The sequence below is a fragment of the Loxodonta africana genome, chromosome 2, assembly GCF_030014295.1.
Source record: "Loxodonta africana isolate mLoxAfr1 chromosome 2, mLoxAfr1.hap2, whole genome shotgun sequence".
NCBI lineage: Eukaryota > Metazoa > Chordata > Mammalia > Proboscidea > Elephantidae > Loxodonta > Loxodonta africana.
In genome coordinates, this window is record NC_087343.1 from 42,768,183 (window position 1) to 42,795,556 (window position 27,374).

Here is a 27,374-nt window from a genome sequence, read left to right on the forward strand (position 1 = left end):
ATTTACCATTTTCAATGCCCTTTATTCCTTCCTGAAGATCTGAGTTTCATTTCCATTTAGTATGAGGACACTACAGCCTGAAAAATGCTCTTTGGCATTTCCTATAGTACAGGTCTCCTGGCAAAAATTCTTTTAGTATTCATTTTTCCAAAAATAACTTTATTTTGCGTTTATCCTTTAAGGATTTTCCCACTGGAAAAAAACCTCTGTGAGTTGATAGTTCTTTTTTGGGGGCACTTTATAGATGTTGTTCTGCTGTGTCCTAGTTTCCATTGGACATTGTTTATATGTGTAATATGTCATATTTCTCTGGGTGCTTTGAAGTTTTTTTTTTTTGATCTTTGTTTCAACAGTTTGACTATGATGTACTAAGATGTAGTTTTCTTTGTATTTATCCTGCTTGGGTTTACTGAGCTTATTATAATTTTTTTTTTTTAATGTATTTTATATGAAGGTTTACAGAACAAACTAGCTTCTCATTAAACAATTAGTACACATATTGTTTTGTGACATTGGTCACCAACCCCATGACATGTCAATATTCTCCCTTCTCGACCTTGGGTTCCCTATTACCAGCTTTCCTGTCCCCTCCTGCCTTCTAGTCCTTGCCCCTGGGCTGGTGTGCCCCCTTAGTCTCGTTTTGTTTTTATGGGCCTGTCTAATCTTTGACTGAAGGATGAACCTCAGGAGTGATTTCATTACTGAGCAAAAAGGGTGTCTGGGGGCCGTACTCTCAGGGTTTCTCCAGTCTCTGTCAGGCCAGTAAGTCTAGTCTTTCTGGTCTTTTTTTGTGAGTTAGAATTTTGTTCTACATTTTTCTCCACCTCTGTCCAGGACCTTCTATTATGATCCCTGTCAGAGCAGCCAGTGGTGGTAGCTGGGCACCATCTAGTTGTGCTGGACTTACTGAGCTTCTTTAGTCTGTAAATTTATGTCGTTTGCCAGATTTCTTTTCGGCAGGCGGGTGGATTTTCACCATTGTTTTTTCAAATTCTTTTTCTGCTCCTTTTTCTCCTTCTGGACCTTGAACTATACACATTTCAGACCTTTTCATCTTGTCTCACAAGTTACAGAGGGCCTGTTCTTTTAAACATTTTTTTTTTTGGTCTTTCTCTATTTTTCAAATTGGACAATTTCTGTTGATCTCTCTTCTAGTTTACTAATTTATGCCATCTCCAGACTGCTGTTAAACCCATCCATTTAATTTTTTAAAATTTCATATAATGTGTTTTTCAGTTTCAGAGTTTCCACTTGGTTACTTTTTATAGTTTCTGTTTCTCTGCTGAGTCTTATTTCTGTTTGTTCGTTATGAACATATTTTCTTTATGCCCTTGAGCATAATTATAGTAACTGCTTTAAAATCCTTTTTTGCTAATTCTAACATATGAGTCTTCGTTGATTGCCTTTTTTTTTTTGAATATGAGTCTCATTTACCATTTTGTTGTATGTCTAATAATTTTAGATTGTGTTGTGGATATTATGATGATAAATTGTAGAGACTCTGGATCTTGTTACGTTCTTCTCAGGGTATTGCTATTTTCTTTTAGTTTGACTGAACTAAAACTTCGGTTTCCTCTGTGATGGGCAGCAACTGAAATCTCTGACATTTGTTTTAGCTTTACCTGAGCTGCTTGGAATCAGCCCAAGGCATGGGTTTTTCAAAAATCAGCCAGAGGTTTGGATGGAGTTTTATGAAGATTTTTTCTCTCCCTTTTTTAGCTTTCTTCTTTGAGAGATTTCATGCCTGTTTTCCATCCTGATCTCTGCCTTCTGATTCAGAAGGTTGGTGTTTATCCAAGTTTTAGCCACCCAGCTCGCCAGTTGAGGCTTGCTTTCAAGAGAAAAACCATAGAAAAAGGGACGTTCCCTTTTTTACAAATGTTGATTTTCAGTTTCTGCCTGCTTTTGGAATTATATTTTGTTCCTTGTTTATAATTGCTATCTATGGAAGGGGTCCCTGTGCCTGAGAAGCTCCTCGACCAGGGGAAGTTTGAGGACAAGGAATCTTCCTCCAGAGCCAACAGAGAGAGAAAGGCTCCTCCCTGGAGCTGATGATCTGAATTTGGCCTTTTAGCCTACTTTACTGCAAGGAAATATATTTCTCTTTGTTAAAGCCATCCACTTGTGGTATTTCTGTTACAGCAGCACTAGATGACTAAGACAGTGATGTAAATATATTTTTTTCAATAGGGTAATTTTTAACCAGAGCGTAGTTATTTACTTTTTTTTTGTTTGATTCTTTAGCCCATCTTGGTGATTCCATTGTATGGTGATTCCAGGGTAGTTTTTTATTTTATGGAGATTCCATCTGGTAATTTTATAGAGATTCCATCTGGTAATTTTATAGAGATTCCATCTTGTAATTTTCTTCATTGTTTTTTAAGGCATACTTGTAGAAATCCTTTTTTTTTTTTTTTAATAATTTTTATTGTGCTTTAAGTGAAAGTTTACAAATCAAGTCAGTCTGTCACATAGAAGCTTATATACACCTTACTCTATACTCCCACTTACTCTCCCCCTAATGAGTCAGCCCGCTCCCTCCTTCCAGTCTCTCCTTTCGTGACGATTTTGCCAGTTTCTAACCCTCTCTATCTTCCTGTCTCCCCTCCAGACAGGAGATGCCAACACAGTCTCAAGTGTCCACCTGATACAAGTAGCTCACTCTTCGTCAGCATCTCTCTCCCACCCATTGTCCAGTCCCTTCCATGTCTGATGAGTTGTCTTCGGGAATGGTTCCTGTCCTGGGCCAACAGAAGGTTTGGGGACCATGACCGCCGGGATTCCTCTAGTCTCAGTCAGACCATTAAGTCTGGTCTTTTTATGAGAATTTGGGGTCTGCATCCCACTGTTCTCCTGCTCCCTCAGGGGTTCTCTGTTGTGCTCCCTGTCAGGGCAGTCATCGGTTGTGGCTGGGCACCATCTAGTTGTTCTGGTCTCAGGATGATGTAAGTCTCTGGTTCCTGTGGCCCTTTCTGTCTCTTGGGCTCATAGTTATCGTGTGACCTTGGTGTTCTTCATTCTTCTTTGCTCCAGGTGGGTTGAGACCAATTGATGCATCTTAAATGGCCGCTTGTTAGCATTTAAGACCCCAGACGCCACATTTCAAAGTGGGATGCAGAATGTTTTCATAATAGAATTATTTTGCCAATTGACTTAGAAGTCCCCTTAAGCCGTAGTCCCCAACCCCCCACCCTTGCTCCGCTGACCTTTGAAGCATTCATTTTATCCCGGAAACTTCTTTGCTTTTGGTCCAGTCCAGTTGAGCTGACCTTCCGTGTATTGAGTATTGTCCTTCCCTTCACCTAAAGTAGTTCTTATCTACTAACTAATCAGTAAATAACCCTCTCCCACTGTCCCTCCCTCCCCCCCTTGTAACCACAAAAGTATGTGTTCTTCTCAATTTATACTATTTCTCAAGATCTTATAATAGTGGTCTTATACAATATTTGTCCTTTTGCCTCTGACTGATTTCACTCAGCATAATGCCTTTCAGGTTCCTCCATGTTATGAAATGTTTCACAGATTCGTCACTGTTCTTTATCGATGTGTAGTATTCCATTGTGAATATACCATAAATTTATTTAACCATTCATCCGTTGATGGACACCTTGGTTGCTTCCAGCTTTTTGCTATTGTAAACAGAGCTGCAGTAAACATGGGTGTGCATATATCTGTTCGTGTAAAGGCTCTTATTTTTCTGTATATTCCGAGGAGTGGGATTTCTGGGTTGTATGGTAGTTCTATTTCTAACTGTTTAAGAAAATGCCAGATAGATTTCCAAAGTGGTTGTACCATTTTACATTCCCACCAGCACTGTATAAGAGTTCCAATCTCTCCGCAGCCCCTCCAACATTTATTATTTTGTGTTTTTTGGATTAATGCCAGCCATGTTGGAGTGAGATGGAATCTCATCGTAGTTTTAATTTGCATTTCTCTAATGGCTAATGATCGAGAGCATTTTCTCATGTATCTGTTAGCTGCCTGAATATCTTCTTTAGTGAAGTGCGTGTTCATATCCCTTGTCCACTTTTTGATTGGGTTGTTTGTCTTTTTGTGGTTGAGTTTTAACAGAATCATATAGATTTTAGAGATCAGGCGCTGGTCGGAGATGTCATAGCTGAAAATTTTTTCCCAATCTGTAGGTGGTCTTTTTACTCTTTTGGTGAAGTCTTTAGATGAGCATAGGTGTTTGATTTTTAGGAGCTCCCAGTTATCGGGTTTCTCTTCATCATTTTTGGTAATGTTTTGTATTCTGTTTATGCCTTGTATTAGGGCTCCTAACGTTGTCCCTATTTTTTCTTCCATGATCTTTATCATTTTAGTCTTTATGTTTAGGTCTTTGATCCACTTGGAGTTAGTTTTTGTGCATGGTGTGAGGTATGGGTCCTGTTTCATTTTTTTGTAAATGGATATCCAGTTATGCCAGCACCATTTGTGAAAAAGACTATCTTTTCCCCAATTAACTGACACTGGGCCTTTGTCAAATATCAGCTGCCCGTATGTGGATAGATTTATATCTAGGTTCTCAATTCTGTTCCATTGGTCTATGTGCCTGTTGTTGTACCAATACCAGGCTGTTTTGACTACTGTGGCTGTATAATATGTTCTAAAATCAGGTAGAGTGAGGCCTCCCAATTTCTTCTTCTTTTTCAGTAATGCTTTACTTATCTGGGGCTTCTTTCCCTTCCATATGAAGTTGGTGATTTGTTTCTCCAACACATTAAAAAAATGTGATTGGAATTTGGATCGGAAGTGCATTGTATGTGTAGATGGCTTTTGGTAGAAGAGACATTTTTACTATGTTAAGTCTTCCTATCCATGAGCAAGGTATGTTTTTCCACTTATGTGGGTCCTTTTTAGTTTCTTGCAGTAGTACTTTGTAGTTAGAAATCCTTTCTTATAACAATTTGAATTCATTTCTAGAATTTTTCTGCTGTCCTGCTTTTACTTCTTTCAGTGCTGTATATTTTAAATAACTCTCAGGTTAATTTTTTTTTCCATTGTGGGATGTTGAGAGTCTGATTCACAAAACATACAAATAGTTTTTTGAATATTTGCAATCTTATTGAATTTGATTTAAAGACAATCACCTAAGACTACCATTTTTATTGGCTTTAAACAAATACTAAGTGGATCTAAGTTGCCATTCAGAAATCAAATGCTGTGAAGAAATAGGTCATTTATCATATGAAATACAGCTGCAGGGTACAATAGAAATATTGATGTACTCCAAATTTTGTGAAGTAGGAATCATTTAGGCATTTGCATTTCCTTTTAAGAAATTGATACTAAACAATAGGGAATCAGAGGTTGAGAAGGGAGAGTGTTGACATGTCATGGCTGTGTTAACCAGTGTCATAAAACAATATGTGTACTGTTTAATGAGAAACTAGTTTGTCCTGTAAACCTTCACCTAAAGTACAATAAAAAAGGAAAAAATGCAAATTGAAAAAAAAAAAAGAATACCAAAACAGTGAATATTGTTTATGAATTTAGTTCTTAAATTGAAATTATATAGTTATACACCTTATTTAGTGATTAACTAAAATCTCTTGGGTAAAATCAACTGTCTGAGAAAAAAATTAGGACTTTACTCTTAACTATTTTCTCAACCACCGTGTATTACTTCTGAGACTCTGGCTTGTGTTTTGGCACCGCTACATTGAATCAAGGCATACTTTAAACATGGAATGTATTCTGTTTTCTCTCAAGGAAATTTTGGGCATAATTTCATGGGCTTTGTTTTTTAGAATATTGAAAATATGTGAAAAATTCTTTTTTTTTTTGGCTTGTGGTGAATCAGAAGCAAAAAGCCAGAAATGGAATTAGAAGCTGCTTAGAAGCTGATGCATTTTGTACAGATTCATGTGCTTAGAGGCCTTGATAATCAACTGTGAAATCAGCGTGGTTCCGTTTAGGTCTCAGTTCATTGCTTGCTTCTGAACTAGTTAAATCAATTAAAGCATGGGTGCTAAGGATTAACATTTTGCTTTTGAGCTTTCGATGGCCTGAATAATTTTCCATAAAAGTAAGCCTGTAACTTCTAAACCAGTGCAGCTAGTAATTTGTCCTTCATCACAAGGGAGAAAATTTGAGTGTGAATAGCTTAATACAAGTTTATTCAGTAATTCAACTAGTATTTTTGGAGCAGCTATTGAGCTTACATTGTAGTGAGGGTACTTGCGGGGGATTACATACTATAAACAGCTAAATAACCAATCCAACAAGGTAATTTAACTGAGCGATACATGTAATAAAGTAAGGTCATTAGGATTATGGTGAAGAGCTGACTGTGAAGGTTTAGAAATGGCTGGCCCTGGAGGCCTCTTTGAGGAGGTAACGTTTGAGCAGATCTGAATGATGAAAAGGAAGCTGTGTAATGATCTATGGGAAGAGTGGACCAGCAGAAAGAACTGTAAAGTGCATAGGCCCTGATGTTGAACCAAACTTGGCCTGTTCAGTTGGAAAGAAGGCCTGTGGGACTGGAGCACACTGAGCTAAGTCTCTGCAAAAACAGACACAAATCTTGATGGTGGTGTGCTAGTTCTCATTGTTGTATAAGAACAGTATGTACGTGAGCGTATATTCCTTTCAATATTTAGCCTAAATGAAAACAGCAGGGAAAATCCCATCTTTTCCCTCAACAGATTGAGTGCCTGCATAATTTCAGGCATTTTTTAGGTGCTAGGGACGCAGCAGTGAACAAAACAGACAGAAGTTTCTGCTTTCATGGGGCTTATATACTAGAAACACTTCATTAAAGGCAGTGATATTTGAATTCTGTAAAGTATTTGATAGGTTAATTGATGCAATTAGAAATGCAAGTCTCAACCTTTTGGGGTGGGGTGGAGGTGAGAGACATTGGATGGTGGTGGCTTTCAGAATGCCTAGGGGTGTTTGATAAGCACCTTACTGGGAGTATGTAATAGTCCTTGTATGTGTTGGATAGAAAAACAGTTGAGAATTACTATGATATACCCAAGAGTAAGGCATTTTTAGAATCCAGGGATGTTGTATTTAACATTTTAGCAACTCAGCAAACTTGGATTAGCACTAAGAAATAATTTATATTTCAGAAAATATATTGAAACATTTTAGGAGTAATAGTATCTTCCTCCCATGACTGGCTTTATTTGCTCCTGCGGCAAATAATGATTAGACTCAAATATAGTTAATAGAGGTATTGGTTATCTCAGTGGTCCTCATTCTTATGGATGTAGAATTTTGTAATTTTTCTTTTGCATTCCAGCTGTTCTGCTGGCTTGTTATGAGTGATGATCTAGTAAGCTTTGCATAATTGTTTTAACCCTTTACCTATGACTTAATGTTTTGGGAAGGTAATTAGATAAAAGATTTTATTTTTTGCTTTTCAAGCTAAAATAATATTTGAGTTATACTTTTAACATTTGAGTTGTAAATTCAAATGCTCACTTAAAAAGTCTAGTTGTTAAAAGAGGAAGCAGGGTTTCATGAGAAATCAATTCTATCTCCAGAGTTTGTTCTTTGCAGCAGAGAGCAAAGAGTTTCTGTTTCTGTATTTTCAGGGATACAAGCAGCAGTGAAAGTGAAGAGAGTTCTGATTCTTCTGATGATGAGTTAATTGGCCTTCCCTTACCCCTCAAAATGACGAAAGAGCCGGTGAATCTTATGGAGGAAGATATCCTTGGTCCACTGCCTCCACCACTTCATGAAGAAGAAGAAGATGATGATGAGTCAGAAGAGGAAGAAGTAAGTGTTTCAGTGATAACGCCAGAACTCATTGGAGTAGTATCTTTAAAGCAGTATAGAGATCAATTCCCTGCTAAGGCATCATTCATGAGTGAGAACAAATTAAATAAATAAATAAAAACAATCTAAGTGAGTTTACAACTGCCAGCCCTTGCTGAAAGAACTGTAAAGGGTATACCTCAGGAAGAAGAAAATAGAACTCAAAAATAATAGAGTACAGGAAGCAATGTGTTTAAGAAATTAATAAACATTTTGTTAAATATACATAAACATTGAGTATAGATAATGAAGATGAATAATTTTGGGGGGATTTAAAAACAAAGTGGATCTAATATTTTTAACAAATGTCAAAGATGGGAAAGAGGTATCAAGAGTTCGTTCATTTTGAGGTCATTATCTTATTTGGCCAGAGGCTAACTTCAGATTTAACTTCAGATTAAGTCAAGTATGTAAGTTATAATTTTAAGAGTAAATGCTCAAAGAATCAAAATTTATAACCTCTAAAAGAGTAAATGGAAAAAATGACAAAATGAAGAAAACTAATGGTATGCTTTGTGTATTTGATACCTGGAGTGAATCACATTTTAATACTGCTCTTCTCTATTGGTAGTGACAAATTATTTTCACTAATAAATATGAAATGAATACTAATGACGTTCAGAAAAGAAATAGACAGCTTTTGCAAATCTGTCAATGACTTCGTCAAAGTGAATATATTTATGTTCAGAACACAGTATACCGAAGTTGTCAGCCTGCCTTGTTTCGTTGTTGTTAGGTGCTATCAAATCAATTCTGACTCATAATAACCGTATGTACAACAGAACGAAACACTGTCTCGTCCGGCACCAACTTTACAAGAGTTGCTATGTTTCAACTCTCCTCTGCAACCACCGTGTCAGTCCATTTCATTGAGGGTCTTCCTCTCTTTTGCTGACCCTCTGCTTTACTAAGCATGATGTCCTTCTCCAGGGACTGGTTCTTCCTGATAACATGTCCAAAGTATGTGAGATGAAGTCTCACCATTCTTGCTTCTAAGGAGCATTCTGTGTGTACTTCTTCCAAGACACATTTGTTCATTCTTCTGGCAGGCCATGCCATGTTTGATATTCTTCACCAACACCATAATTCAGAGGCATCAGTTCTTCTTTGGTCTTCCTTATAAACTGCCCAGCTTTCACATGCATGTGAGGTGATTGAAAATACCATGGCTTGGGTCAGGTGCACCTTAGGCCTCAACAAAGATGTCAAGTGACATCTTTGCTTTTTAGCACTTGAAAGAGGTCTTTTGCGGCAGATTTGCCTAAGGCAATGGTGTCATTTGATTTCTCAGCTGCGCTTCCATTGGCATTGATTGTGGATCTGAGTAAAATGAAATCCTTGACCACTGCAGTTTTTTCTGCCTTCATCATGATGTTGCTTAGTTGTCTTTTTGTGAGAGTTTTTGTTTTCTTTATATTGAGGTATAATCCATATTGAAGGCTGTAGCCTTTGATCTTCATCACGAAGTGTTTCATGACCTCTTCATTTTCAGCAAGCAAGGTTGTGTCATCTGTATATGGAGGATTGTTAATGAGTTTTCCTCCAATCTTGATGCTGCCTTCTTCATATAGTCCATCTTCCTGGATTATTTGCTCAGCATAGAGATTGGATAAGTATGGTGAAAGGATACAACCATGACACACACCTTTACTGATTTTAAACCACGTAGTATCCCCTTGTGTATTCCAGTGACTGCCTCTTGGTCTTTGTACAGGTTCCTCATGAACACAGTTAAGTGTTCTGAAATTTGTTGTGATCCACACAATTGAATGCTTTTACATAGTCAATAAAACACAGGTAAACATCTTTCTGGTATTCTCTGATTTCAGCCAGGAACCACCTGACATCAGCAATGATATTCCTCGTTCCGCATCCTCTTCTGAGTATGGCTTGACTTTCTGGCAGTTCCCTGTTGATGTACTGTTGCAGCCACTTTTGAATGATCTTCAGCAAAATTTTACTTGGATGTGATATTAATGATATTGTTTGGTAATTTCCTCATTATGTTGAATCACCTTTCTTTGGAACGGGCACAAATATGGATCTCTTCTAGTCAATTGGCCAGGTAGCTGTCTTCCAAATTTCTTGGCATAGATTAGTGGGCACCTCCAGCATTGCGTCTGTTTGTTGAAACATCTCAATTTGTATTCCATCAATTCATGGAACCTTGTTTTTTGCAATGCCTTTAGTGCAGCTTGGACTTCTTCATTCATTACCATTGGTTCTTGATCACATGCTGCCTCCTGAAATGGTTGAACATTGACCAGTTCTTTTTGGTATAGTGACTCTGTGTATTCCTTCCTCTTTCGATGCTTCCCGTGTTGTTCAATTTTTTGCCCATAGAATCCTTCAAAATTGCAACTCTAGGCTTGCATTTCTTCTTCAGTTCTTTCAGCTTGAGAAATGCTAAGCATGTTCTTCTCTTTTGATTTTCTAACTCCAGGCCTTTGCACTATTCGTCATGATACTTTACTTTGTCTTCTTGAGCCACCCTTTAAAATCTTTTGTTCAGCTCTTTTTCTTCATCATTTCTTCCATTCCCTCTAGCTACTCTTTGTTCAAGAGCAAGGTTCAGAGTCTTTTCTGACGTCCATTTTGGTCATTTCTTTCTTTCCTGTTTTTTTAATGACCTTTTACTCTCTTCATGTATGATGTCCTTCCAAAACTCATCTGGTCTCCGGTCCTTGCGTCAAATCTATTCTTGAGATGGTCTCTAAATTCCGGTAGAATATACTCAAGGTTGTATTTTGGCTTTCATGGATTGGTTTAGTTTTTTTCAGCTTCAGCTTCAACTTGAACTTGCATCGAGCAGTTGTTGGTCTATTCTGCAGTCGGCCCTTGCCGTTTTCTGACTGATGATATTGAGCTTCTCCATCATCTCTTTCCACAGATGTAGTTGATTTGATTTCTGTATAATCCATCCTGTGAAGTTCATGTGTACAGTCATAGGTTATGAGATATGTGCAATACATAAGTCGTTGGTCTTGCAAAATTCTATCATGTGATCTGTGGCGTCGTTTCTGTCACCAAGGCTGAATATTTCCAACTAACTCCCAATCTTTCTTTGTTTCCAACTTTTGTGTTCCAATCCCCAGTAATTATCAGTGCTTTTTGATTGCGTGTTTGATCAATTTCAGACTGTAGAAGTTGATGAAAATCTTCAATTTCTTCATCTTTGGCATTGGTGGTTGGTGCCATTTTAAAAAAATAAATTTGATGGATCAACTATATGTGTGTGTATATGTATATACTCATATGTGTATATATCTATATATATATGAACCCTGGTGGCACAGTGGTTAAGAGCTCAGCTGCTAACCAAAAGCTTGGCAGTTTGAATTCACCAGTTGCTCCTTGGAAATGCTCTGGGGCATTTCTCATCTGTTCTATAGGGTTGCTATGAGTCAGGATTGACTCGATGGGAATGGGTTTGAAGTCCTGGTGGCACAGTGGTTAAGAGCTCGGCTCTTAACCAAAAAGTATGCAGTTCGAGTCTACCAGCCTGTTCCTTGGAAACCCTATGCAGCAGTTCTGCTCTGCCCTGTAGGGTTGCTATGAGTCAGAATTGACTTATCAGTAATGGATTTTACATATATATAATCTTGTTTCATAGTTGATCCAGAAAAAGCTTTTAAATTTATCTTGAAAATTTTTTTCATGTGAAACAACAGATACATACACGTGTGTGTGTGCATGCACGTATGTCTCTATAATTAGAGTTTAAAATTATAATTAGGCAAAGTCAGACATAGGATAAATTTTGCAGAGGTTCGTGAAAATCTTGTTTCACAATAAATTCAAGAAATTACCATGTTGACTTTATCTTTTTTCCTTTGAGATTGGCTCTGTGGCTTATAAGTAAGTATCTCTGTGTCCAAATATTTTCACTAAAATCTCTTCACCAGAAATTCATCACTTTGTTTTATATTTGATAAAAACTTCTAAAGTTTTCTGATGTAAAAATCAGAGAAAATGGTTAAATTATGCAAGCGTTGTCATTAAATTATCCATTGTCACAGAACTGGTGTCCAGTTTTTGGTGAAAATAATTGAGGTATTCAAACGTTACCCTTTTGGATTCTTCTGGCATCCTAATTCAGCATGTTTTGTTGCTTCTCCTGGCAGTAACAGAATGACAGGATTGAAGTTACTCAATTTTGTTTCTTTCTCTTTATAATCATTATTTTAAATGTACTATTTAATGGCAGGAGCATGTAATATGTGAGGGGTTGACAATAGAAACTATGCTAAAAACTTGAATGATTCCAAACCATTAAAAAAATGTTATCTGGAGACATGTATGCAGCCGAGTGTGTATGCGTGTATGTGTGCGTTTGTGCATGTGTACGTATGTGTGTGTGGCGAAGACTGTAGAACCAGAAGCTCTGAAAATTAACTTCATGTGAAATACAATGTGTATTAAAAAATGAATAATAAAATGTGCCAACATTGTAAAAACCACCAAAAGACTGTTTTCAGGGAAGAGTATCACTGACATTATTTAGAATTGCCAACACATGGTGGTAATAAAAAGCAGGCTGATCTTTAGTTGATTTTATTGTTATTTTTAAATTGGCTACAGAAAATGCACCCCATTCTCGCCTGAACCTGGGGTGGACTACTTCTACTCCAACATTGTTGTTATGTAATTGAGGAAAACTCAGCCTTTCCAATGAATGGTAGGAAAGGAGAAAAAAGAAGTAGAGAAAAATTTTAACAAATAGATAAAACAAAATAAGATGGTAGGCAAGAGTACAAATATATCAGTATTCACAAAAAGTGGAAATGAACTAAACTTGCCACTTAAAAGACAAAAATTCTTATATTGGATTAAAAAAATTTCAGCATATTTTGTTTATAATTCTAAAATGTAATGACATAGAAAGGTTGAAAGTAGAGGGATAGAAAAGAATATGAGAGGAAAATACTAACCAAAAGGTAGCTGAGTGTTATAAAATTAATATCATATAAAATAACCTTTAAGTCACAATTCTATGTAGTGATAAAGAATTGTTTTTGTTGTTGTTAGGTGCTGTCGAGTCAGTTCCAACTCATAGTGAGTGACGCTGTGTACAACAGGATAAAACACTGCTTGGTGCTGGGCCACCCTCATAATCGTTGCTATGCTTGAGCCCGTTGTTGCAGTCATCGTGTCAGTCCATCTCGTTGAGTGTCTTCCTCTTTTTTGCTGTCGCGGTTGCAGCAGTGATAAAAAATACCACTACTTAATGATAGAAAGAATAATTTATTGTCTAGGAAAATTTGGCAGTCCTTTCCCTCTGTGTATTTAACATAGTATACTCACAGAGCATAAAGGAAAAATTGCCAGAATTCAAGGAGAAATGGACAAATCTACAATCATGGGAGATTCAAAAATTAAGGAGATAATTAGTAAGAGTATAGATTTGAACAATAGAAGTGAACAAGTTTGATCTATTGAACACATATAGAACCCTTCTCAACATTTTCTTTTCAGGCACATATGGACAATTAAACAGCAGCAGCAGCAGCAGCAACAACAACAACAAATACACATGTAGGCTGCCAAGTGCTATGAAAAGATTAACTGCTATAGAAATATGTAGAAGATATAATTAATTATTTCAGGTAGTTCAAGAGTAGGTAATATTTAGGTTGACTATAAAATGTGAGGATGGGTTCGCAAGGCTAACAAGGGACTAGGGGACAGAGAAGGTAAGAAAGGGTGTTGCAAGAAAAAAAATTGCTGAAGTGAAGGCCCAAATGTATGCAAGCACGTGATAAGGTGGTGAAATGGCGTGTGCTTCATGCACGGCTGACTTTTCTTACTAGAGGAGGTGGAAAGGTGTGGCTGATGAGATCAAATCCAGAAGGCAGGAAGAAATACTTTCTGGGTGAAGTGGAATTTCAATTAGCCTTGTACAGTATTACACTTAGATGGGCATTGGTAGGGGACTGGAAGGTCCTTGGGTAGTGGAAATGTTCTGAACTCAGCTGCTGACTGAAAGGTTGGTGGTTCAAACCCAACCAGTGGCTCCACAGAGGAAAGGCCTGGCGATCTGTTTATAAAGATTATAGCCAAGAAAACCCTGTGGAGCTCAGTTCTGCTCTGTAACACAGGGTTTCGCCATGAGTCGGAATCAGCTTCATGGCCATGGGTTTGTTTTGCTTATTTGCTTTTTGGTGTGGGTAGACTACATTCTACCTAGGAAAAATGAATGGCAGGAGCAAAGGGACTGTGTGCAGGATTAGATTCAGTATGCTGGGGGAAATCAGCTTGTCTGGAACAGAGAATTGATAAAAAAGATCAGACCTTTGACCTGGAACTGATGTATGAGTAAATCCAAAGTACAGCTATTCGGAGAAGTAAAAACATGGCTAAGAGGCTCAGGAGATCCTTTGTGAGCATCAGCCTCTTGCGGCTGTAGTTAAAGTTATATCAGGAGACTGAATAACAGCTCTCTGCTTTATATAAAATTATATGCATTGGTTCTTTGGAAGCAAATCTGTAAGTTTTTTTTTTTTTTCAATTGTGCCTTTTCTTTTGTGAACATAGTAAAAAACAAATCAAAAAGGAAGCCACTGAAGTGAAATGCCAGTCAAGGCAAGGGTGTTGGTGATGTGTGCTAAAAACTGCGTCAGTTTTAAAGTGTGCACTAATTGATAATGCAAATCTTATTAGCATTATTATTGGGTTAACTCTGAAACCTTTAGAAAGGAGACAAAACAGGTTTCCTTATTTCTTTTCTAATTCTCCTATTTCTCTTTCCAGCTTACAGTACCACCAGTATTTCAAAGGATAGGGCAGAGATGGCAGGTGAAACAGGGAACTTGGAAATTTGAAAGTGTTGTGAATGTGACTCTGCAGTGGCTTTCCTAGATTCTAATAAATTATATTAGCCTTCAGCAGGGGCCTTCAGTGGCAGACCATGTGGTTTGACACTAAATGGGTGGCAGCTTCAGGCTACTGTTCAAGTTCTGAGCAAGAACACAGGTTTCTGGCTTTGTTATGTTCTCATGTTGATTCAGATATGTGGGATATTGGCAGCCTTCTAGATGAAACAATAATAAAGTTAGGGATAATAGGCAAAGGGGATCTGCTGATAAATGCCTTGAGCATGAGTATTGCGGGATCTAAACAGACGAGTTAGCCCAATTCATTTCAGGTAATTTGTGTAGCAGCGTTGGGCCTATGTTTTAACAATGAGCTTGGAATGTTTCTGGCCTTTGAAAGAATTTTGTTTTTGTGGTTGGTTAAACTTAGGGTCTAATAGTTCTTTACTTATTAACTCAGCAACTGAATTTAGTTCCTTCAGGAAATTAGTTTGAGATAATGCTAAGAAAATTACAAGACATTGTTTTGTATCTTAGAATGCTAATTATATATTTACAATTTGGGATATATCAGAATTACCTCATTTACTGATCAAAGTTTAACCTTTTTATAGGTGCCCTTGATTCCTTCTCCTTTTTTTCTCTCATACTTGCATTCATTACCATCAACGCTTTGTGTCTTTTGGGCTTTCAGCCTTTTCAACTTGCTCTTGGCTCTAAGCCTGCAAACGTACTAAAATCTTCCTTTAACTTGGTTTTCCCTCCAAGCTCCTGTCCCGCCTCCTTCTTTCTTTTTTGCCAAATGTCTCGAAAGTGGTATCTGTATATGACACCTCTACCTTTTCACTCCACATTTTCTTACATCTTTGTTGTCAGCTTCTCTTACCATTCCACTGAAACTCTTCTTACAGAGATTCCCATTGATCAAGGCCACATATCCAAATCCAAAGGTCCTTTCCCAGTTCTCATTCTAATAACCTCTGCAACATTTGACACGATTCACTTCTGCTTCCTTGAAACTTTTCCTTTGCCATTTCTTAGTATTCTTGGTTTGCTGCCTCTTTGACTCTTAATTTGGCAGATATTTATGGAGCACCTCTCATGGGCCAGGCACTAATCTAGGTACTGGGGTTACAGTAATGAATAAAGCAGACAAAACAGCCCTGCTCTGAAAACACATTTCTGCTACAGCCTTTTTTACTCATTCGTATTTCCTCATATCTCCCCAATCATAGGCATTCCCTAAGGATCTGTCTTTGCCTACTTTATCATTTCATGTTTGGCCTGGGTAGAGTTTCATACATCTTCCTGTCCTCATGATTCCTGTTCACTCAGGGCAACGGGAGGCATTGTACCATCTCATTTGAACTTCAGGTCCAACTTTCTAGCCGCTCATGAAGCATGTCCGTGTTTAAACTCTAACAATGTTCTAAACCTAACATTTCTCTAATCAAGTTCAGGTTCTCCTCTTACTTAAACTTTTGCCATAACTGTTTAGCTGGTCTCCTTGCCTCTAGGATCTTTTATTTCAATCCCATTTCTTCACTGCTGCAAGATTAAACTCTCTGTAACACAAGTCACTATGCAAATAATATTACTCATTCCCTAAATGAGGGAAAACAAACCACCGTTAGAGGCAGGACTCCATCTGGGGATTCCTGAATGTAATTTGATTTTTTTGTTGCTCAGACACTTGCAAAGCACTTGTGGCTTTTCAAAAGAGACATTCTACTTAATAGGCAAGCAGCCAAGTTCACATATTTGAGTGACTAAATATGTCAGCAATTATTATTGAATTTAATGGAATACTGTTTTTAAAAATAACATTTCTTTAACCGAGTGCTCCTTAATCTGAATGTAGGAATCACTTTTGTTGTAGTATGTATGTTTGAGACACTGTAATCTGGAGATTGGTTTACTAGGACTGGGGTGGAAACTGCCTTAACTCCTGCAATCTGTAACTATAACAAAAGGCTCCGCAAGTAATTCTGTTGCACCTCATCCCAGTCCAATTGTGGCTGTTTACCTAAATAGTCACTAATGGGGTCATAGGTAATACCTATATTAGGAATATCCATAGGTCATGATTTGTATCTTGCTTCACTGACTCTGATGGACATGAGAGATTGCTTACGAAGTAATGTTTCTTAAAAATATGAAATCACTGCCTTGTTTCTCTATCAAAGTGCACCCACTTTGACATTTTCATAGAAAACGTATGGGAACATTTTTTGTCTCCCAAATAGCTCATAGGTAATATTTATTTTGATCATTATTTTATGAAAATTATTTCTTCCGTAATATATAAAGTTTGATGTCTCTAGAGCATTAGTGTTTAATTGCTTTTGAAGGTGCTGTGGGAGAGGCTACAAGCTCTTGGCTTATTGAATCTCACTCATTTTTATATTCTTTTAGTGCCTGGCCAAACGTTCAATGAATGTCTTGAATTATACCTGTTAACATAACCTTCATAGTCTGTGAAGGGCTATGAACAGGTAGGTATTCTAGAAATTCAGTCAGTAGCTCTGATAGTTACTGCTTATCGTCATTGAAACTGGATTGCTGAGTAGGAAAGGCCTTAAAAATGTTCATTTCTTTTAACTCAGTAATATCACTTTTGGGACTCTGTCCTGAGGAAAGAATAAAATATTTGGAAAAAGCCTTATGCACAAAGATGTTTATCACAGAATTAGTTATAATACAGTCATGCACCTTATAATGTCTGTTCAGGCAGTGTCTGACTGCGTGTAAGTACGTGGTCCCATAAGGCTATAATTGTTGTTGTTTGGTGCTGTCGAGTTGGTTCCAACTCATGGCGACCCTGTGCACAACAGAATGAAACACTGGCCGGTCCTGCGCCATCCTTACAATCGTTGTTATGCTTGAGCTCATTGTTGCAGCCGCTGTGTCAACCCACCTTGTTGAGGGCCTTCCTCTTTTCCGCTGACCCTCTACTCTGCCAAGCATGATGTCCTTCTCCAGGGACTGATCCCCCCTGACAACATGTCCAAAGTATGTAAGACGCAGTCTCGCCATCCTTGCCTCTAAGGAGCATTCTGGCCACACTTCTTCCAAGAAAGGCTATAATAGAGTTCAGGAATACTAATCAGAGAACGGAAAGTAGCAGAAGTTAACTGGATGTAGTGAACGAAACAGCTTTCCTCACATAACTGCTTTCCACATATAACACGTATGTCTCATGTCTCTTGTATACAAAGTGATTGTGCTGCTAGGCACGTATAATGGCACCTGTAACAACTTGACGGCAGTGGGTATGATACATATGGAAACCCTGGTGGCGTAGTGGTTAAGAGGTAGGGCTGCTAACCAAAAGGTCGGCAGTTCGAATCCACCAGTGCTCCTTGGAAACCCTACGGGGCAGTTCTACTCTGTCCTTTAGGGTCTCTGTGAGTTGGAATCGACTCGACGGGAACTGGTTTGGTTTTTTATAATACATATGTCTTGATGATCATAAGACATGCCTGTGTTACATGTTACTGGCTTATATATGTACTGTACTGTACTTTCTACTGTGCCCAGGTTATGAAGGCCTGACTTAATGTGCCACCCATAGTTGTGGACCAACCACTGTAAAGCCTATTATGTTAAAAATTAGAGGTACATACAACGGTACATAACCACAAACGGGCAGCACTTTGTGATGCACATCAAACATTATTATTATTGCTGTATTATTATGTTAAAGATGTTTCAGTGTATCTGGAAGTGTTCCTTTAATTTTTTTATGCATAGAAAGATACACTGTATACTGTATACTAAGACAAACATTTGAGTAATTGACATTAGACATGAACTGTTCTTAACTGTTTCAACTTAGGTACAAATTTGATTTAAAGACAGGTTTAGGAATAGAACTTGTTCATAATCCAGGAACTGCCTGTACATAATATGGTGTTTGCACAGCGTCCAAATCACATAACGTCATATTCCACAGAATGTGTCGTGGGTGTTAAACGATGCTTGACTTTAGTGATTTTTGAATGTGTTCCATGAAACACTGTTGGGGGTGGGAGGATTGAATCCCTCATAACTATTTTCAACCAGGTCAGCTCGTCTTATATCAGGCTTCCTCAGAGCTTTCTCTTGGTGGAAGGGTTCCATGTCTAAAAAATGTGAAACTTACTGACACACAAAAAATACACAGTAATTGGAAATACATCTAGTAATAGGGAGAAGGACAAGTAAATAGTTGTGTCGTCACGTAAAAATATTTAGTCGTAGGAGTCCCTGGGTGGTGCAAATGATTTAAGTACTGGACTACTAACTGAAAGGTTAGCAGGTCAGACCCACCCAGAGGTGCCTTGTAAGTCAGGCCTGGTGATCTGCTTCCGAAAGGTGACAGCCTTGAAAACCCTAGGGAGCAGTTCTCCTTTGGACACATTGGTGACCATGTGTTGGAATTGACTTGAGACAATAACAACAACAACAAACATGTTTAATAAGAGTTTTCAGTAGCTCTTTTGAGAAGTTTTACAAATGTATGGACAGTATGATTTCAACAATTTAAAAGATACATATGAGTAGAAAAAAGATACTTACAGCACTTGCCTCTAGATTGTAGATGTGAGGGAAATGATTATATTTTACCCTATCATTTTTTAGTTTCCATATTGATCGTAAGTTGTGCCTATAATTAGAAACAAATAATGGGATTAGGAACAAGTAACTAGGAACTATGTAGTGAACATAAATTTATACATGATGTTTGGTGCTTTTAGTTAGAGTGATGGCAAGTTATTTTCTAATACCGTATTACATGTATATGTATATACTATGCTTATTTGATTTTATTTCATACATTGTGAACATTTGTTGCATTTCTCCAAAGGAATGAAATACTCATAAAGTTTGTGGATATTAACGCAATCCTTAAACTCTTAGGATTTGGCCATTATGTCAGCATACCTCAATTTCATTTGAATTCCTTTTGTTCCTCTGGTATTGCTGTTTAGTGCTTCTACTGTTTTAATTTCTTCAAGAAATGAGGTACAATGTCTTGGTGCATTTTGATAAGGAAAGATTGCATAAAACTAGCCTTGGCTAAGATGTTGGTTAATCTCGACTATGTACCTCTCAAGTTCATTTATATAGAAAATTATTGAAACACTCATAAGGGATATGAAGATACAGAAACTGACTTATTTTTAAATTTACAAAAGAATACTCAGTAATAGTTCTTAAAAGAGGAAGTACATTTTAAGTGCTTTGTCTTAGGGAAGGTGTTTATTTAGTGAAGCAAGTTATAACTGTAAACAAAATGATCAATTTTCCCTTGCTTGAGTTCATGGATATAATTTTTTAGAGGAGTTTTATCTCTGTCACCACTCTTTTATTATTTTCCACATCTAATATATATTAATTATTCCACGGTTAGCACTGGTTCTGTCAGTAGTTCAGGAGAGTTTTTCAAGAACGTGTCTAATCTTTCATCAAAGTAGGCTAATGTGTAGAAGGCCTGCTTCATAAATGTATCAGAGCTCAACAATCCATATCTGCCCATTAACCCTCTCTGACGAAAGAGTATGCAAGTTTTGAGTGTAACAGCCTTTTTAGTTGATGCTGATCAAAACTGTAATGTTTCCTTCATATTCTTCCAGCTTTTGCTTGTTAAAATTCTGTCCAGCCTTTAGGGACCATTTCATATGTGATTTCCTCCCAGCAGCCTCTCCAGATGCCAGCTGTGTGTGCGCCTCTCCTCCGCCAGGCTTGCTTTATGCTTTCTGTAGCAAGCTTAAACTGCTTTCCTTGTTAAATCACTATTTTCATGCTTAACTCCTTTGCCCTTTGCAATCATATGTAATGACCTCACATACAGGGACTTGCCTCTAGCACAGTGCCTTATATATAGTATTTGCAGAGTAAATATTTGTCAAGGGGAATTGAACACATTTGGTTTTTATAATTGAGAGGGTCATTTTGTGACATTTGAGAGTATTTTCTTTTTATGACACACCAATCTCAAGTTTTTCCGTGAAAAATGGAAGCATGGATAGATGACTGATGAAGTGGATTTGAGTCAAAAGAGGAAATGCGAGCATTGAAAGATAAATGGACACCCATTTCTGTAAGAACCATTATAAATGCTTTGTGTAAACTTATTATTTAGAGAGTACTGGTGGTGCAGTGGTTAAGTACTCGGCTGCTAGCTGTAGGGTTGGCAGTTTGAACCACCCCGTGGCTGCGTGGGAGAAAAGATCTGACAGTCTGCTGCCTTAAAGATTATAGTCAAGAAAGCTCTATGGAGTAGTTCTTCTCTGTCACTTGGGGTCGCTCTGAGTCAGAGTTGACTCAATGGCACCTAACAGCAACAAGCTTACAGAATAGTTTAATGATTGTAAGAGCTGCCCCAAGAATGAGATTAGTTAGTAGAATGAGATTAGTTAATATCAGTGTTTAAATTATAACTGCTTACCAACTAAGGAGTCTGGTGGTGCAGTGGTTAAGTGCTCAGCTGCTAACCGAAAGGTTGATGATTTGAACCTACCAGTTACTCCACGGGAGAAAGATGCAGCAGACTGCCTCTGTAAAGATTACAGCCTTGGAAGGCCTGGGTGGCAGTTCTACTTTGTCCTGCAGGGTTGCTATGAGTTGGAATTGACTGGATGGCAATGGCTTTGGTTTTTTGGTTTTGTTTACTGACCTACCTGGCAAATGAGACACAAATGTAGTTTTCCCCTCTTAAAATAGTCTCACAGAACTGTTTTTTTAAAAAGCCATTGGTTTTATTGAGGTGTAGTCTATATAAATGTATCCAGATTTTAAGAGTTCAGTTTGACGATTGTATACAGTGTGTGTAACTACCTCCAAAACAAGAAAAAAGGACATTCCGTCACCCAGGTAGTTCCTTGCACTCACTTTCTGTCACAAAACTTTTTAAAAATGAGGATTCGATAGCTGTACAAGTGGAGGGAAAATTACCAGACTACATATCAACAAAATAAGAACTACACTGCTTGATTGTGATTTTTTGTTTGTTTTTTAATATGCATTTTACTTCAGTTGGTGGTTAGGTTGCCTTTTGAGTCTAGCGTTAGTGGTGAAATCACAGGATTGAAAACGTTAATGTTGTATATTATTATTTTTCTGATGACAAGCTTTATTTTCAGTCATTCTTCCTTTATTCCATTTTTCATATCTATAATGGTACTAAAATTGTTCTGTCAAATAGAATGCAAGTGAACATGGTAGGCAAATAGTTCCTGAAAATTGTCAAACTTTGTACCAACTCTCAAATATTCGGAAGTATTTAGTAAGCATTTGAGTGTTTATTATTATTATTTGAACTGCATAATTAAAAATTCAGGTGGGTAGGATCAGAGAAAAATGAAAAATCATTTTTTAGCCATTTCTATTACTTGTCCATGGTTCTGACTTTTTTTTTTTGAGGTAAAGAATATTGTAACTCATAATTAAATGGAAACTTTGGGATTATTGAAGCTTTTTAGTATCCTTGCTATCCTGTTTCCCATTACTACAGAAAAGTGAAAGTTGAATTTTTATGGCTGTAACTAAAGGCTAGATGTAACAGTGACTTTTTAGTTGTGAGCACCTGTTTTTCCATGAACTTTGTCTGACTCTCTGGCTGGCACGTTCTGTGGTGCAGAGTCCAAGTTTGGGCCACCACTATGCTTTTTTTTTCTTCTAGTCTGAGTCTTCTTATCCCCTTGGCCTTGGTCATTGCCAGCCACCTGTATCAATCAGTCTCTTTTCCTCATGCCTAGGAAGACGGAGAATTAAAAGTGGGGAAAAAACCCTTTTCTAGTTCTAAGGAGCTGGTATGAGAATGAGATGATTTATGCAAACACTTGATACAGGATTGATATACACTAAGCACCCAAAATTGCTAGGTTTTATTGTTTTCTTCATCAATACCAACCTTTGATTAACAACCACTTTTGATTAAATTGAAGCTTATGGGGAAGAAATTAAAAAAAAAAATGAGGAAGCTCAATGATTTTAACTTCAGAGGAAAATTAATGTTCTTTAAAACAGAGCTCTTTAATTACACCTGCAAGATTCTGTCAGCAGAGGATGCTAGAAGCTCTATTCCAAAATTCAGTGAATGTATTTTTAATTTCCAAACTGCTGACATGTGGTCTTTGTTCTTTAAAATGGGCGCTAGGGGGCAATGGAAGCATTTTGGCAAGAATCCATTTTTTTCCCAACTGTCTCCTTTCTTGAGTGGAAGGGAAAAAAATTATAAAAATTGTCGTCTACAAACTAGAACACGTGAGATGTGTTGAGATTGAGATTAATCCTGGAATAATTACTTTTTTTGAAGAATAATGCAGAAAAAATTCTTTTTATTCTTTTGTCATTTGATAGTATTATCATGGATATATTTAAAGTTTCTTATCTTGAAACTTTTTAGGTAAATTACAGCTTCCTGTATAGGATAAGGCTTAAAACAGGGTTTTTAAGGATGGGTTCTTCATAATTTACTATAGTACTGAAATCCTTAAGCTCAAATAAGAAGGCTATATAGTTTACTTCTGTGATTGCTAGAGTAATCTAACCTTTTAGAATGCATTTTAGATTTTATCACTACCCTGTTCAAACCACTCCAATTTCTTCTTGTCACATTATTAAAAAATGCAAGCTCCTTACCTTGGCCCCTAAAGACCTGCAGGACTTGGTCTGTACAAATCTCCCTGACTTCATCTCCTTCCACTCCTTGTCTTGCTCACTCTTCTCTAGCCACACTGACTTTTCTGCCTTTCTTTGAACAACTATGCTTGTTCCTACCTAGAGCCTTTGTGCTTACTCTTTCCTATACCTAGGATAATACCCAGAACTTCACACGGCCCCCCTCATTTCACTTGGATCTTTGTTCAAGTGTTATCTAACCTGATCACCTGCTTTTCCTGTATGGTGCATATCATTATTTGACTTTTTTTTTTTAAGGTTACATTTCAAAAAATTTGTTTCACAGTGTTAAAAATATATATAACAAAACATTTGCCAGTTCAACAGTTTTTACATGTACAATTCATTGACATTGATTAGGTTCATCATGTTTTGCAACCGTCACCACTATCAGTTTTCATCATCATCAACAGAAACTCAGTGTTCCCTGAGCAATGACTTCCCCTTTCTGCCTCTCTCCTACCTGTGGCAGCCACTAGTGAACTTTGGTCTCTATACATGTGTGTAATTAAATATTTCATAAAAGCGAGATTATGCAATGTTTGTTTTCTTGTGACTGACTTGTTTCACTCGGCATAATGTTTTCAGCGTTCATCCTTTTCTCTTTTTGGCTGAGTAATACTCCGTTGTGTTTCTATACCACGTTTTGTTTATCCATTAAACTGTTGATGGATATTTAAGTTGTTTCCACATTTTGGCTATTGTGAATAGTGCTGCAATAAACATTGATGTACAGGTTCCTGTTTGTGTTCCTGCTTTCATTTCTTTTGGGTATATACCTAGGATTAGGATTGCTGGGTCGTATGATAGCTCTGTGTTCATCTTTTTGAGAAACTACGAACTATTTTCCACCGTGGCTCTACCATTGTGCATTCCTACCAACAATGGATGAGAGTTGCAGTTTCTCCACATCCTTGCTAACACCCGTTATTTTTCATTTTTTTGATCAAAGGCATTCTAGTGGGATGTGTTAGTATCTCATTTTGTTCTTTGTTTGCCTTTTGAGATGGATTTAATTTTAAAAACATACGTACAGTGTGTCAAAAATCAAAATTATAAGGCTTGAAGTTCTGTTCCACATTTTTTCCCTTTCTATCAGGATCTATCTGTTGTCTCCCCGATTAAAACGTTAAGTAATGGTTGCCAGGCACCATCCAGTTCTTCTGGTCTCAGAGGAAGCAGTGGTTTATGGAGGTAATTTGTCCTGTGGTCCAGTTGCTTCTCTGATTCTTGGGTTTTCTTCTTCCTCTGTTGTTCCAGGTGAATAGAGACCAATTGTTGTATCTTGGATGGCTGCTTGCAAGCTTTTAAGACCTCAGATACTATTCACTGAACTGGGAGGTAGAACAGAATCTTTAGAAACAGTACTATGCCAGTTGACTGGGTTGTCCCTTGAGACCTTGATCCGAATCCTTCAAACTGAGAAAACCAGTCCCATGAGGTATTTGATTATTTTTTAAGTACTGTAGTGTAGTGTAGTGTAGTGTAGTATAGTGTTGTGTAGTGTAGTGTGTAGTGTAGCATGTAGTGTAGTGTAGTGTGTAGTGTCGTATAGTGTGTAGTGTCGTGTAGTATAGTGTCACTATGAGTCAAAATCGACTCAACAACAATGGGTTTAGTTTCTTTTTGGTGTAAGTAGTTTCAGCAGCTGTAGCCAAGTTGTTTTTTTAATTGTTCTTCTGAAATTATATATAACATAACATTTGCCAGTTTGTCTTATTTCTTATGTACAGACTAATGAAATCACTTACATTAGTCAAATTGTGCAGTTTTCACCTGCATTCAGCACCACCTTTCTCATCACCATAAGAAAAACTTCGCTATTATGTAGAGAATGATTTCTCCTCTTCCCTCCCACCCCCACCTCTAGTAACCATTTATAATCATTGGTCTCTAGGTCTTTACCTATTCTTGTCATGTCCTACAAGTGAGATCATATAATGTTTGTCTTTTTGTGATTGACTTATTTCACTCGGTATATGTCTTCAAGGTTCATCCATGTTACAGCACGTATCAGGGCCTGATTTTTCTTTATGACTGAGTAGTATTCCATTGTATATATCTATCTACCCCTCATTTTGCTTATCCATTCATTTGTTCATGGGCACTTAGGTTGTTTCTATCTTTTTCCTAATGTGAGTAGTGCTACCATGAACATAAGTGTTGATATGTCTGTTCATGTCACTACTTTTAGATCCCTAGGGTATATACCTAGGAATGGAATTGCTGGGTCATATGGTAGTTCTGTTTTTAATCTTTTGAGGAATTGCCATACTATTTTCCATGAGTCACGGGTAATCAGATGGTAGCTAACAACAACATTCAGCATTAAAGACTTGGAACTGTCTGTTCCAAAAAACAAAAACCCAGTGCCGTCGAGTATAGATAGTGAGTTGCAAATCTTGCAGAAGGTACAGAATTTCATTAAGTATATGAAAGTGATGTTAAAAGAAGTCCTCCACTCCACCTAAAGCTATTGTCAAATGATGATCTGTTCGAGCTAGATTAGTTGCTAATTGAAGAAGAGAGAATTGACAAGGATGATAAATGATTTGAATAGCATAGAATTAACAGCTTTTGAGAAAATTGATGAAGGCCTTGAATTTTTTTTTTGCAAAAACTGCTCTCTTAATAATGATCCTATTAATTTTTAAGAATTTAGTTGGGACTGCTTAGATTTGTATCTCATTTTGTTTTCTGAACAAGTGTTATATAATTATTTTATACACTGTTCCAAATATAGTATTCTATATAAAGGTATTGAAAAACATGCTTAAATTTTTTCAGCATTAACAAAGATAGCCATGGAAACAGACACATCAGGTAGGCAGGTATAAAAACAGTATTTGAAAATAAAAACAGCTCCTTTTGGTACCTGTCTTACCTTTACGTGGATAAAAGTAGAAAATTAGCGTGCATTAGTCTTAAAAAAGATTTCTTAATGCTTTAATCTTATAATTCAGAAGAGTGCTTTTAAAGAATATTCACAAAATCATGAATAGTTACCAGCATTGATATAGTTTGTCTTTTAGTGGAAGTTTGCGTTTGAGAAAAATTTTATATTTTTCAAGTGCCAAATTGTTGAATAGCATACAAGTACTTGTAAAATGGCAACAATAGAGCTGACTTTTATGTTCTTCACTAGACGTTAATCTTTATTTGGAAAGACATTTTGTTCATACTGTTTGTGCTGAGTGATAGAAGTGCAGCTAATTGTGAATTTGAAATGAGACCAGGACCACCAAGTTGAATCACAGAGCCTACCAGGCAGCTGTTGGATGGTGATTTTGCCTTTTCACTACTGTTTTGGATTGGAATCAGGAAGTCTTTATTCCCTTTGCATCCCACAGTGCCTTGGACACTGTAAATGAGGGTTAAATGTTTATTTTGATTAAAGGAAGAAATTGTGACACTGTCTTGGTTTTTACTGTCATAAAATATGGTGCTCCAACAAACCAGAAATTCACTGTTAAACTATAGTCTGTATTTGCAGTCCTCTTTTGTTCGATCTATGATTAAAAAAAGCGTAAGCTCAAGCCTAGAACCAAATAATAGTACAGATGGTTAATGGATACTACCTTTGTGCAGCAATTTTCTAAATGCTTAAGGTAAATTAACTCATTTAACGCTCCCAGTGCCCCTATGAAATTAAGGTCCTGTTACCTCTTTTGACAGGTAAGAAAACTGATACTTAGAGACGTAAAGTAAATTCTCCAGGGTCATGCATTAGTAAATGGTGGAGCCAGGTTTCAAATTGTGGTAATCTACCCCAGAATCACTTTTTTGATTTTGCTTACCCATTATGCCCTACTATACTGCTAGTTTTGCTGTTCAAGGACCTCAGTGACCTATCCTGCCTCCCAGGGTCATGTCTTGCCTATCTCCTAAACTCTCCTTATGTCCCATCCGTACCAACTATAAACTGTTTGACACATTCCAACATGCTTTTTCTTTTGTCTAGACCCTTTACCTCAGAGCTACTACTTAGTGCAACCCCATTCATATGGTAGTCTATGTAAACAGTGGCTCTTGAAGGTATAGGTGGCAGACCATAGCATTGTTCATCTAGGAGGAACTTTTTCATTTTTTAGGATCTAGTTTTTTTTTAGTTAGCTTATGCTAGATCCT

General features: G+C 37.2%; 1 protein-coding gene across 2 annotated transcripts in view; it reads left to right on the forward strand.

Annotated features, from left to right (window-relative positions):
- WDR70 (WD repeat domain 70) overlaps positions 1 to 27,374 on the forward strand; it is a 364,451-nt gene that overhangs the window by 10,449 nt on the left and 326,628 nt on the right. For both annotated transcript variants that reach the window (XM_010588101.3, XM_023545427.2), the window contains one exon: positions 7,545 to 7,728. In XM_010588101.3, coding sequence (XP_010586403.2) covers positions 7,545 to 7,728 — 184 coding nt within the window. The remainder of the gene's footprint in view (positions 1 to 7,544; positions 7,729 to 27,374) is intronic.